Consider the following 14,560-nt stretch of genomic DNA (forward strand, 5'->3'; position numbering starts at 1 on the left):
TTTCCAAGTGCAAAGTGTAAATGTTCAGAATGAGAAAAATCTACCCAACAAAAGCCCAGGCTCTACAGAGAGAAGTACCTAATCAGTTCAAATTTCTTAGCAATGTTAACTACATGATACTATACCATCAATATGCTGGTTAAGTGACCCTTCTCATGCTGGCTGTAGTCTGAGTAGGTAACACAGTACAACATTAATTTCTCATCTAAGTATGAATATAGCCATGCTATATTAGCTACAGAGCTTGTGGCCTAGACTGACCAAAGTATGACCAAAGCCAGCAACATTACAAGAAGTCCAAACTGAAAATGCCAAATAGGGTTTGCATTTTGCAATCTTAATGTGTTAATTGTGCTCTCATAAACTCTTAGCTAGCAAAATATTTACCATAGCGATGTGATATAGCATGTGTGTGGCATACCTGAACACCTTAAGAAGTCAATGTTAATGTGACTCTGGTTCTCTGGGCAACATGTCGTCTCGTACAGAGATGAACAGAGCAGGAGGTTAAGTCTGTGGCCGAACCACAGCTGTTCTGAGATCAGCTGAGAACCTCTCACTGCTCATTGGGTAGTTATGTCACTTTTTTCCACACTGAATCTCACAAAATGCTTAGAGTCCCGACACTAGTCGTGAACATGACAGGCACTGATTACTGAAGCAATTGCAGAAAGCAATGGGTGATAAGAAGTTATTGAAGGATTGAGGAAAATAAGGTGGAGCTTGGCAGATTTTGATTGGCCATGAAAAAGATGTAAAAAAAATAAATAAAATAAATAAACAAATACTCAATAAGTAAATTGTATAAATTGCTCCGATGGAAAGTATACTTGGGTAGCTGTCAGCATACTTTATATATGAACTCATTTAACAGTTCATGGAGGGAGTATCAGTAAGGCAGCCAAGTGGCTTCTCATCACTGTGTGTATGACATCATCAGATATCTAGGTCTCCAACATGCAAATCTTTAGCTCAGCCTCATGACATCAAAGCTCCTTGTTGTTTCTATTCATTATGCAAGGGAGCGCACAAGTGCGTGGCGGCCTCAGAAGACTCCTAATTGCCATTTAATGATTCACTTTCGCATGGAATTTTATCCGTACCGGCCAAGGAGCTTAATGACAAAAGAATGGTGTAACCAATTACAGCCGTGCAGGTTGATAATGGTGTCACACTTATCAAATGGAACTAGCAGGGCTTGCTGCAGACATCTGCAGGACTGTGCAGTTCTGCTGGAAATCCACAACATGGCGCCTGCCTGTGTGCTGGAAGGGCCTTTCATCCTCCTTTATTTCTGCACTTTCTGTACTCTGGAATTTAATTAAAGGCATTTGCGCTTGGTTGTTATTTATAGGCCCTCATGTTTGCGGCTCCTTGCACGTTATCAGCGAAATGTTTGCGAGTGTTATTTACTTGTTATGCAATGTCATTTTTGTGTACACGCGAGCGTTTGTTATCATTTGATTGCATTCGGGCCCACGGGGTGCCAGTCTGGTCATGACACCACACTGAGCATATGGATTAAGATGTTATGATACCAGCCGGGCTAATTAAGACGATAAACAAGAGTTGTTGTTTGGCATCTCCCTCCCATGCATTCCAATCTGTTCATCTACTGAGAGGGAGAACTGTGGGAAAACTGAGACACACACACCCACCAATCACACTGACTGGCTGCACTTTTGTATAAAACAAGCTGGCTGCGTTGCTCACACTTTAATCCAGTTTTTTAATTGCTGGATTCAGGGCTCCATCAGTCAAGCACAGAAGTCATTCTGTAATGCATCGCAGCTTAAATCAAGGTGGCTAGACTTATGCTATGCTGACAGACCCTGCCTAGTTTTACTCATTCACATTTAGCTTACAGCTCAGATTTACAGAGGAGTCCTCTATGGGTAATTGCTCTTAATGCTATGAATGAAAACCAGCACAAGCTCACACTGTTGAGTGTGGGTAGAGGAGGCTGTGTGGTGTTGAAGGTGTACATTTCAAAATTAACCCAAAATGGAAAAAAAAGAAAAAAGGTTCAGTTTATAATACGTTCAGTTTGTAAGTATGAGACCTCAGCCCAGTGGCGGAGGACCACAGAGGACCAGCAAAGATAAAGTGCATGTGGAAAACGGTAGTGCTGTCACCTCACAGCAAGAAGGGCCTGGGTTTGATTCTCCGGCCGGGCAACCAGGATCCCTTCTGTGTGCATGTTCTACTGTGGCTACGTGGGTTTCCTCCCACATGTGGTGAGGTAAATTGGAGATGCTAAATGTAATTGTATGTGTTTGTAAATGTGTGTGCCTCTGTGTCTACCCTGTGATCGACTGGTCCTGTCCAGGGTATTTCCTGCCTTCTGCCCAATGATTGCTGGGATAGGCTTGAATAACCCCCCGTGACCCAGAAGCATATGTGCCTTAGTTAGTGTGTTGTGTCCAAGAAGATCAGTATATCCAACATTTCTGGCTTGAGGCTTGAACACAGTATGTAGTGTATTAGACATTTGTATTTGCCAGTTATTTGTGGCTGTAATGTCAAAGCACAGGGTTGTTTGGTTGCTTATTGGTCAAACTACTCTGCACAAGCTCGAAGTTATTCAATATCCCCCACTTAAATCTTGAAAATTGCATTCCTTCAAATTCCTTGAAAATTGCACACTGGAGCTCAGTCATGCTGGAACAGAAAAGGGTCTTTCCCAAACTGTTCCTACCAAGTCGGAAGCAGAGTTGTCCAAAATGTCTTGGTCTGCTGAAGCATTAAGGTTTCCCTTCATTGGAACTAAGGGGCTTAGGCCAACCCCATAGCATTATCCCTCCTCCACCAAACTTCACAGTTGGCACAATGCCATCAGACAGTAATGTTCTTCTGGCATTTGCCAAACCCAGATTTCTTTTTTTTGTGTATATATGTGTATGTCCTTGTGATGCTGTCTTTGTAAAATTTCTTAGCCTTGCACATGTTATCTAAGTTTCTTTTGTCACCTGTATTTGGGTGACCTGTATAGTACCTAGAAACAAGTTGGCTATTTGTTATTGGACCCCTGCTATAGAGCTGCCCTTAATTGAAATGAATGACCTGGATTTTTGAAAGTATTCTTTTTAATACACTGACTTAGCTCATGCCTCCATCTACCACTCATTCATCACAGTTCATCACATGTGTGAGGAATGAGTGAGTGAGCAGTCAGACACAGCCTGGACCACTGGACTGTCTGGTGAGAAAGATTTTAACGTTTGGTTTGTACAGAGTGTTAAGGCTCTGCATGAGTCTGTAGTAAAGATGGAAAACTTCACAGAAGATTAGCAGCCCCAATATCTAAACCTATAGCTGCTGCATAACTACATGACTACAGTTTCTTCCCCTTGTGATAATTTTGACATATGGGCCAATAGAAATAGGCTGATCCACGGTTAATTACATTCAAATAAACAACCTTTTCCTGTAAAGTTCATGTTTTGGAGATACAAGGTTTTGTGACAACAACAGAAAGGCAGCATCACTGTTAAATATGTTAAGCCTGTTCATGACTGTAAGGATTGATTGCTTAGTCATCACATAACACCTTATGAAAGTTTGAGTCCAAACACTTTTACCAAAGTACCAGACTAACCAACAAGGATCAAATGAGTGGAATACGGATAGTGTCCTCTTCCACATTCCCCCTTTGATTTGCTTGACTTCCTCTGTTCCGGAGCCTTGTTGTTATTCAAATAACCCTCCCAGCAAGAAAAGTAGAGAGCGAGAGCTGGCAAACTTGGGTTTCTGATTTTGTGTCTTATCTCCTCCGGCAAGAGAGTCAGCGGAGCAGAGCGAGTCGTAACTTTGGAGGCGAGTTTGAAAAGCTGCAGACAGTGGCGAAAGGATGAATTTCATAGATCTTGTCTTTCGGGATGGCTGCACACGCTTTCTCATTTGTTTTTCTGCACAAGCACTCATTCCCTCTTTCCCTCTGCCTGCCAGGCAGCCGCAGATCAGGCACGTGTGAGGAATAAGCGAGCGAGCGGTCGGACACAGCCTGCCATGCAGGACAGCCACATGAGGAACTGACACAACAGAGCAGCCCAGTTAGAGCTTTTTCGCTGTGCTGTGATAGACATGATTGACAGTGTAGAGCTGGGTTCGTGAGCTTTTGTTTATTGGCAGGTTTTGGAGAGTTACACTCTTACACAAGTGCACTCATAAGGTGTTGAAGAAAAATGAATTATTTTAAATGGTTCTTGACTTGGATGATTCTGAGAACACCATGTAAAGAGCCCCTATCATGTCATCTCATATCAAAATTGCATTTTTCTGGCTTATTTGATATGAGAGTTTAATGTAAGCATTGTATCATTCACTGTGCAGTTTGTACAGTCCATATGTGGACACTGAACTACAAAAACAGCCTGTATTGAATTAATTGTTTTTGTGATGTCACAGAAACCAGCACATTTATTTCCATCTGTTCAGCCTACAGCGGGTTAGTTCCATCCATTAACGCTGAAGTTATAAACAGTGTTTCAGCTTGCTTTCAGAGTGAGACACAATACAGTACAGCCAATCAGAAAACAGGTCATAAACTGAAATTCACTCAAACTTCTTCAGTGCAGCTTGACTTCTGCCCTGGTTGATGGGATAGCATTTTGGCATGTCACCCTATGTACTACTGATAACTTTAGCTTTCTGTTTTTCTCTCTTTTTTCCCCTCCCAGAGTTGCCCACCGAGCGTGTGGGCCGCAGGCGCAGCATGCCAGGCAGCACCATGGACAAACCTCCCCCCACCATTGAATCAGCAGCCTCAACACCATTCAGAGTCACGGTAAGTCTGAATCTGCTGATAACACAATTATCAGAGTGTTTATTTATAGGACCACCCCGAAATAAAAATGTCACCAAAGCTGATTTTGACGTGTTCAAAAATCTGATAACCAATAATCAGTGATGCACTGAAATTAAACTTCTTTACCAAAACTGAAACCAACATTCAGGATACACTCAACCATAAACTGAAACTGTTATATATAATTTGCCATTGTATTAATGCTTTTGAATGAATGTCGTAATGCTGACAACGCTTGAAAGGAGATAACTGCCATGCAGGAAAGAGAACTGAGAGAACTAGAGAGTAAATTTTATTTTCAACAGTTTGCTTAGAAAATGATTAAATATTAAAAGTTGTAAAATTATGAAAATGTAAGACTTCATGGCTTCCCAAAGACATCTAAAACTGAATTCCAGAGCACCTCCACTATGAATGGAAAACACCTTGGTTTTTAATGAAGCACACAGATGTGGCTTTGGCGCTCCTGTCTAGCAGCGTGAAATTCCTCCAAGTTACTGTTAGTGTTTGCCTTTTAGAGAAGAAACATCAATGAACTGATGACAAAACCAGCCATGAAAAAGTTTATTGCCAAAAGATGTTGAGTTACTCAGTATCATTCATGCGATTTTCATTGAAGAATTGAAGCTGCTGCTGCTCAAAGTCTTTGAACACAGATTTGCCCATCGCAGGAGAGCGAAGGACACCAACAATTTTTAGATTATTTGCTAAGTGGCAGATTTTCATATTTTCTAGACTTTATTTACTAGACCAATTTCATCTTTTGCCTTTTTGGGGAAAAATTTCAGCTTTCTTCTCAATATGTAATTTTCTTTATTTGGAAGATTTGACAGTTTTTCCCCAGAAATTTCAGATGGCTTAACTTTTGGTGCACCCCAACTAGGGATGCATTGATACCAATACTGGACTCAGGTAAAAAGTCCAAGACTGTGCCCTTTTATTCATACTTATAATCATGCACCAATACGGAAATTCCAATACCAGCTGCTGCATAAGCCGAGCTAATGAACAAACGTAGTCAAAGAGGCTCTGTTCACACAGTGAAGTGTTACTGACTTTCAGTCATTCCTCCTCGGCAAATTTCCACCAGAAATGCATTATGTGATTTTAGCCCATTTTAAACAAACATGATCACAACCGCTTCCCCAGTATGGGTGGAGATAAAACTGAGGAGAAAAATGTCGACATGTGCTGCCAAAGTCAGTCTGTACAACTTTACTCTGCTTGACTGAACACAGTAGTGAGGTATAAAGTTTAATACTGTGATTTTTGTACAATAGGCTGTAGAGAGACTGTATTGTCCTACCGTGTACATCACCGCCTGATTTTAGCTTCAGTGCACAGTGTCGGCAGCACTGCTCAGTTTCCCAGTCTATTTGCTCAGTACTGTGCTCTGTTGTTTTGAATGAAACAGCTTTATATGAAACTGCCCATAGACAGAGCTGTGCTGTCTGTAGAGGCTGCGTTTCCTGTGTAAATCTTAGGCCAGTCTATTTAAACATTGTGTGTCATCAAAGAACACCATTCTAAAATCTGGCTTTAGAGGAGATTCAAGTACAGCTCAACCAACACAAAGTACTCTCAACAAGATGTAAAACTCGAAATGTGAGTTCACTGGATGCATTAGCCTCGGATGTGATTCCTGCTGTTGCTGTGCAACAGAGACTGTTGATGAAATAGAGAGTCAAGGAGCAAAACTGTGACTTACAGCTGTGCAGAAGCTTTTTGGCCCACTCTTTCCCACTGCAGTGCTACTCGATCCAAGGTAACTAATGTAGCATAGCTAGCTATTGCACTTCATTTAAAATTAGTCAGATTTTAATGATTTAATTTAAAGGTACATTACACTCATTTACACCAACAGCTGCTTAAGTCTGAATAGGTTGCTCGGTATTGCATTTGACTTTGTAAAAATATGTACTTATAATCTGAAAAAACTGGTATCAATGCTTCCTTAACTATTAATCTCAACCATTAATATCATTTTCATTTTATATGTCCAAAGCTTAACAGGATCTTACTGTTTATTGGTGAGATTATAATAAAATTCTTCGCCTACTTACCTCAACTTGAAATATAAACAGTTGCTGTCTAGATGGGATGTATGGCTTCCATATCTTGCTGTGGCTAAGCAAGGCCCTGTATTCACAAAGCAAGATATTAATGGACCTTAGTGTCCAACAGGTTGTTTGGTGGTTTCTTTACATGCAAACCACCTCATAACTTGGCTCACACACACACTCATGTTTAGGGGGAAAGTGAGGAAACATATTAGCAGGACCTCACAAATGCATGTTTGCAGTCACAAATTGTATGTATATAAAGTAAAAGGCCTGAAACCAGACCATGTATATGACGCTTACAGTGCTGCTGCTGCACAATAGCATCTGCTGGATTATGAAGATTTTTTTTGCATCTAACATTTGCTATTTGTTGGCATTCTTTCAAGAGCCTTTTGCACAGATGCTATAACAGCACAAAATTGCAAGGCATTGCGTCTCCTGCAGCATTGTACGCTGTGGTACACTGAGTGCTGTGGAACTCCACTCCACGTTTTGAGCAATTGACTCTGTCTCTGTTTATCAGGATTAGTGAACCAGGGGGGCCAGTGTATGTAACTCAGAGGCTAATACCTTGGCCAGGTTCATGCGAGTGAGTCACAAGGTTAATCCTTGCAGATGTGATGTGTCAGGATAATGCAGGTGTCATTAGATGCGCAGCCAGAATAAGAGACATCCTTCCACTGCCTTCAGCGCTTTAGCTCTGCTGCGCAGGGCCTGCAGCTTTGCTGAGCGCTTCTTCTCTGTTCAGAGACAGTGCTGCCCAGCTCCTGCCAGGCAGTGACCCAGACGCAGCTGGTCTCACCCACCCTGTGGGCAGCCTGAGGGGCAAACCTGATCTGGCTTACTGACAACCTTAAAGGAAAAGTCTGACAGAAGTCAAATTTGAATGCTAACATTGCTAATTGGATGAGAAAGTTAGTATGCCCTAGTTAATCTGATGCAAATGATATCATACTAATTGAGGTTACCATTTTCACTTCCTATTAGCCATGTTAGCGTTCTGGCTAGGCTGTCCCTTTATGCTCTGTTTTTTAGTCTCAGCAATGCACGATGACTTCTCATTACCTCTCTTATTACCAGGGCCCTTTGTTCCTTAAATGAAGGAGAGGGAAGGAAATTCTATGCGCCCATAGCCCCTTGTTTGAGTTTCAAGTTGCCTCTGTTATGCTTCCTCAACATGAAAATGAGAAGCATCCATATCTCTGGTGTATTTACAAATGTACATGTCCTGGTGTTAAATAATCACCTTCAGTGTATAAGAATCTATTGTGTGATGGACATTAGTACCATAACAAATATAATTTTATTTTAATTTCACAATGGCGCATTGCAAGACATCACCTTAACTGACATTTTTGTTAACATTCAAATCTTTGAGCACATACTCAATCTACAACATCTACAGATCTAATTTAGCATGCCCTCATCCAACGTTTTCCCTTTTCGCCAATCCCTAATGCTATGTTAGATTTGTTACTTTACTTGGCTTACTTGTGAGTTAGCAAGCTAAGGCCTACACAGCTAGAAGTGACAAAAAAGAAGAACAGTGCTGCAAACGAGCTAAACTAAGTAATCATTAGAGGGCTTGAAAAAGCGCTCTATAGTATCTCTCATACTTCTTATTCTTCTTCTTCCACACTTTTCTGCGATTAATACAGCCCGAATCGCTTAACGTACAGACTCCGTTCAAACTGCGTTTCGAAGCTCTCAGCGCTATGATTTGTGCTGTGTATTTTGGGAGTCGATCGGATTGGCAGTTTTTAATAAAACTAAGTTTAAAAATTAAAAACCTCCCATAAGAATGAATGGCAGAATGTTCAGAACTTCTAATTCTAACTGACATCAATGAAGTTACAGCAGGCCACTCAGTCTCATAGACACTGCCGTCATGCAGGGAATCTGCTTTAAAATCCTTAAACTTTCACCTAGAAACTCCATTTCAGTTTTAAATGGTAGAGAAATTTGTCCTTTCTGAAACCCCAAAATATCTCATCATTATATCAGTTAGCTATGAGCTAGAGTTATGAGCATTTGTTTGGCACTAGGCACAGAAAACTGCCCCATTCACTCGCATGTAAATTTCTCAAAATCAGAATCTGCTTATTTCAAGATTTTCTCTGTGTTTACAGACATTTTCTTCTCAGTACACACTCATTACACCACAATAATCCTCAAGGGGTCTTATCTCACACCATCTATCCGGTTACGTGATAGAGTAAACATTTCCCGAGTTATGACTGTTTGTTCAGAGGGTGCAAATCAGACTCAAACAAGGCTTCTCCACTAAGAGCTCCATAATGACAGACCTAAGGAGGTGTTGTTCACCTACACAGAAACACACAAACACACACATACTTGCAGCTCTCTTCAAGCATTCTTGCAGTTCCTTCAGGAAATGCACATCTAGTTCATAATAATAATGTTTGCTGTATCTGAAAATGGTTTGCATTACAATATTTGCTTAGCTAGCCAAGTTGCTCATTATGGCTAGTTAGGCTAAGGGCATTTATTGGAATTTTATTGAAAAAAAAATGCTCCTCGTTGTTTCCTGTTTGACCTTTGGTGACCCCAGGATTGTAATCAAGACCTTAGGGACCTTTTCCATAATGTAGCACATTGGGGTATGATGTATCATGTAAAGAGCTGATGGAACATAAGACCCTGGGAACGTATAACTCTTGTAACATAAAACACTGGGAATATAGGACTCTCGTAACTAGGACTCTCATAACATAGAACCTTGGGAAAATATTACTCTCGAGTCTCATAGTATAGGACCCTGCGAACATAGGACTCTTGTAACATAGGACCCTGAAAATACACGATTCTTGTAATGTGGGACCCTGGAAACATAGGACTCCTATTACACAGAACCATCGTAACATGAGACTATTGTAATATTGGTCTGTGCTAACATAGGGCTGTCATGGCATAGGACTCTTGTAACATAGTATCCTGGAAACATATGCCTCTTACAACACAGAATTCTTGTAACACAGATCTCTTATAACACAGGACTCTCAACATAAGACTCTTGTAATACAGAAGTCTTGTAACACAGACCTCTCGTAACATTGGACACTGGGAGAATATGACTCTCAACATAAGACTCTTGTAATACAGAAGTCTTGTAACACAGACCTCTCGTAACATTGGACACTGGGAGAATATGACTCTCAACATAAGACTCTTGTAATACAGAAGTCTTGTAACACAGACCTCTCGTAACATTGGACACTGGGAGAATATGACTCTCAACATAAGATTCTTGTAACACAGGAGTCTTGTAACACAGGCCTCTCGTAACATTGGACACTGGGAGAATATGACTCTTGTAACATAGGAAAATGTGACTCTTGTAACAAAGAAATCTCGGAGTATAGGACCCTGTGTACATAGAACTCTTGCAACAGAACCGTTGTAACATATGTCTCTGGTGACATCGGACTCTAATAGCATAAGGCTCTTGTAACATAGTACCCTGGGAACTCTTATAACACAGAACTCTCATAGCATAGGACACTGGGAAAATATATCTCTCTTACCATAGGACTCTTGCAACATAAGACTCTAGTAACATAGAATCCTGGGAAAATAGGTATACTGTTCACATTGATCTTGCACAGCTAGGTAGTTTTCACTCAGTATTGCCACTTGTGTTGCGTGTAATCAGCTAAAAACAATGTCAGCGAAAAAAAAATACTTATACTACATGATAATTGAAACCTGTTTGCCTGGGAGTCATTAATTAGCCTTAAGGCAATATAGCCTTAAAGACCTGAATTGAATACTTATATGCTTTTAGTCCTGGACCCCTGTAGGCCTGAATGGAGGCTAATGTGCCTTTAGGCTATACAGCCCTACAGGCCTTGTTGAAAGGCTGCTGTAGTACACCTCTGGAGGATATGGATGCAATCCTGGCTGGTTTGTGTGTGATAACCTGACAGATGGGATGACAGTCTTGCTGTGTGTGGGTGTGTGTGTGTGTGTGTGTGTATGTGTGTGTGTGTGTGTGGGTGTATTATGGTCTTTCGGGCACAGCTGGCCATGGCTGAGTCTGATGCCCACTCTGTCTTTCTTTCTGTTTTTTCTGCTTTCCATTTGCCAGTGTCTGTCATTATGGCCTTGTCTCCATCAGATGAGAGGGACGAATTGTTGATTGTTTGTTATGTAAGACGGTGTCCTATAAGACTGCTTCCGGCACAGCCACCTGACAGGAGTCATGTGACCAAGTGCACCATATGCACCGGTTACCATGGTGACAGCGCAGATCAGACAAACAGATTTGTTCCTACATTTGCCTTTGCCGTGTCCGTCTTTATCGCCAAAGTTTGGCAGATAAGATCACTAAACACATCCATGTGACTGTATGTGAGCATTCTGTTGGAATGTTAAATAATGCAGGCTGTTTGTGTTTATCTAAAACAAATTCCCAGATTCTTTGAGTGAACGAGTAGGATAAAACATTCCTCTGTTTGATTTAGCCCACGAGTCTTTCTCTTTACATTTTGAATGCAGAAAGCATTTCTCTGTAGTCATTCTAAGGGGATAAAAGACCTGCTGTCATTGTGGTTGCTCTTTTGCTGTGTTCACGCTGCCCCCCTGCCCCCACCTCACTGCTATTTACCCTCTGTGGAGGCTCAGGTAAACAAGCTGCCTATTGAACCCCACACTCCTCCTAATTACACAGCCAAACTAATGACAGGATCCATTAGCAGACGCCGAGCCGATCGGCCGGTGTGTACGTAAGCGTGCGGCGGGGTATGAGTATGCCTGCCGCATGCTGATGAGGAATGTGTGAGTGTGTGTGCGTGTGTGTGTGTGTGTGTGTGTTCTGGGCTCCCATGAGGCCGTTGGGAAGCCCTGCTGCATCTGCCTGCACATGTGCGGCCCGTGCTAATCGAACAGGACCCAGAGATTGTTGGAGCTAGGCCTCAGGCTGTGAAGAACACAGCCATGTTCACCCAGGAGAAATTCAATACATTCAACTATATGATGATCAGAGCTGTAGGTTAGGAGTCACTGTCAGGAGTGAGCCGCTCTGTCTGTCTTTGTCTCTGTCTCTCTCTTTTCTTGTCTGTGTGCTCTTGTCTCTTATTCCTTGCTCTCTGTCTTTCTCTTTCTTTTCTCTTTCCTATTTCCCACATTTTCTCTGTATGACTTTTTCTGTCTTAGTTTAATTAAAACAAATCATTGAATCATTTTGCCACTACCAAAACAATAAAAATGAAACCTAATCAAAATCTAATTTTGAGCATAAGTGAAAAATGCTAGCCTGTACATGACAAGCAGACGCAGCTTTGAACAGTTGGGCACACATAAAATCATAACAGTTTTCAAAAAAGTTTATTTAAATGCAGGAAATGTGTTGGTGACAATGCTTAATGATATGCAATAGTTCTCAGGCTTTGCGACACACTAACTGCAGAATAGTAAGATCTAACTGCTCACCATGTGGTCATGAGGGACAGGGATGTAGTCTCACTTCCTGCTCTAAAATGCAGGGGTGTGGCTAAAATAAGGCTCCACCTGGGGGCTAAAACTATGTATCGGCAGTGACATGAAAACCTGGGACAGCATTTTGAATAAAGTTTTTTAGTTAAAAATTAGGCTCATGATAAATATTTCAAGAATTCAAAAATCTGAAAGAAAACTTTCACAACAAAAACACAAAAAATGAAGTATTATTTATAGTGGGAGTTTAGAGTTTGGGACAGCCACCTCCCAGTGGAAGGTGCCCTATAATCGATGATTTTGTATTACTGTCTATTAATACCTTGGGTTTTAGTAGATCATAGCAATATCCTTGTATCTAGTATCAAAGATCTGAACAGTTTTTTTTTTTTAAACCGTGGGACTGCATTTTGAACTAATTCTGGAGAATGGTCCATGTTTTTTGGCCCACCACAAACATAGCACTTTAGACCCCCAAGACAAAGTCTTGGCACCTCTGATAAAGACAGTGTATCAGCTAGCACTTCACATAGATGAGTTTCAGGCTGAGCTCTGTTCTCTCTAAGCCAGACTCTCTGGCTTCCGGCTGTGGATAATGCTGTTGGATGGATCATTTCAGCAGCACTGACCGACTAGGCTTTTATTGGGTGCATCCTGTAGACTGCCGTCTGCTCTGAAATGTTATTTGACCCCCAGTACAGTACAGACTTCTCTGCAGCAGCAGCGTGTAGCAGACAGCGGCTCTGATTGGTTCGGGGAACTCTTAGCGCTTTTCCCGGACTCATCAACAGAGAATAAACTGTAGTTCTGAAGGAGAGCTCAGTCTGGAAGTGCTTCAGTGTAAGGACCCTCTTTAAAAGGTCCTTGTCTAAAATTAGAGTTTGATCTGAACTCTGCTGTGGTCTTGTGATCTCTGTGAAGTTTATGTATAAAGTAAGCAATAATCCTCAGTTTTAAAGTCTAATGCCAGCTGGGTTTTGTTGAGAGAGTACTGAGACCCACATTGAGGACCCTGCAACTCGGTTTTGAGGACATCACCACCAACTGCTGTCATAAATGAGCTCCTTTCCTTCATAAACATGGAAAATTAATATGACCTAATTTCAGGGATTACATACTTTACACTGTAAGAGTATTATTCAGTAATAGAACTGGTCTGGATGGTCTGAATAATTTTGATAAGTCAGGCCCGTGACATATTTTTATTTAGAATTATTTTTATGTGTATTCAGTGCCTATTATGATGTTGCAGTTTTAGCATACTTTCAATAAACAATGGCCTGTTCATGTCATGGCAAAAATTTGAGTAGAAACTAAATAAAAACACATCTGGCATTATGAACGTTTTGGGGATTTGGAGACCTCTCTGAACGTGCGGAAGAACATTTTGTAATGTCGTTTGTGCTTTGGACCCCTACAAGCAGCTGAATCTGACTTTGCAAGCATGTTGAAAGTGTACTGAGTCAAAACTTGGGATGAATCATCTCTTGTTGTCATCATATCTTTGTCAGAATAATGTTTATTTAGTATTTGAGACCTAAACATCAAGCTGTACCTTCTTTTTGAGCCTGTGCATATGATGTTAGTGCATATGATATTAGTGCATAAGGACGTGTGATGAGGTCTGAAAAACTCCAACCAAATCCATCCCAATAATAAAAGATAAATTCATAAAAGCTTATTTCAGCCTTTCCAGTGTGACTTGCAGCAGCTCATACACACCGTATTTTAATGTATTCTTTTTTCTCCATATTCAGTAATGGTACTTCTTTCCATTTTAACGAAAAATATTGCATACTGCTGCTTCAAGATCAGGGTCAGTTTCTGTGGAGAGTATTATTTTGTAGTTATTCCAAATGCATCAAATTGCAGGAGCCTTGTCAAGCTTCCATTCCCGTATAGTTACACTTTTGAGAGTTGGTGAAATCCACTTTTATTTCAGACTCCTGAAAGTGTAGTTGCGTAGTTGATCAAAGTTTGTGTAACAAGCTCAGTACTGCTGACTTTTCAGACTTCTGCAGGGGTCGCAACAGCTGTGGTGGATGAGATGCATGGACAGGATGTAGAGGAACAAGGTCACAGACTGCCCACAGTGCGATTTTGCTTTGGAATCATGTGCATTGTCTGAGTGTGGATTCGTCAGCACGCTCTACCAAACAGCTTTGGGCTCTTCAAGCTGACTGGCACACTATGGCATGTAGGGCTGGACACAAGAGGGCAGAGAGAGGCCAGACTT

General features: G+C 41.2%; 1 protein-coding gene across 2 annotated transcripts in view; it reads left to right on the top strand.

Annotated features, from left to right (window-relative positions):
• dab2ipa (DAB2 interacting protein a) overlaps positions 1–14,560 on the top strand; it is a 193,684-nt gene that overhangs the window by 81,138 nt on the left and 97,986 nt on the right. For both annotated transcript variants that reach the window (XM_017716095.2, XM_017716098.2), the window contains one exon: positions 4,680–4,786. In XM_017716095.2, coding sequence (XP_017571584.1) covers positions 4,680–4,786 — 107 coding nt within the window. The remainder of the gene's footprint in view (positions 1–4,679; positions 4,787–14,560) is intronic.

Source organism: Pygocentrus nattereri, chromosome 28 (genome assembly GCF_015220715.1).
Source record: "Pygocentrus nattereri isolate fPygNat1 chromosome 28, fPygNat1.pri, whole genome shotgun sequence".
Classification (NCBI taxonomy): domain Eukaryota; kingdom Metazoa; phylum Chordata; class Actinopteri; order Characiformes; family Serrasalmidae; genus Pygocentrus; species Pygocentrus nattereri.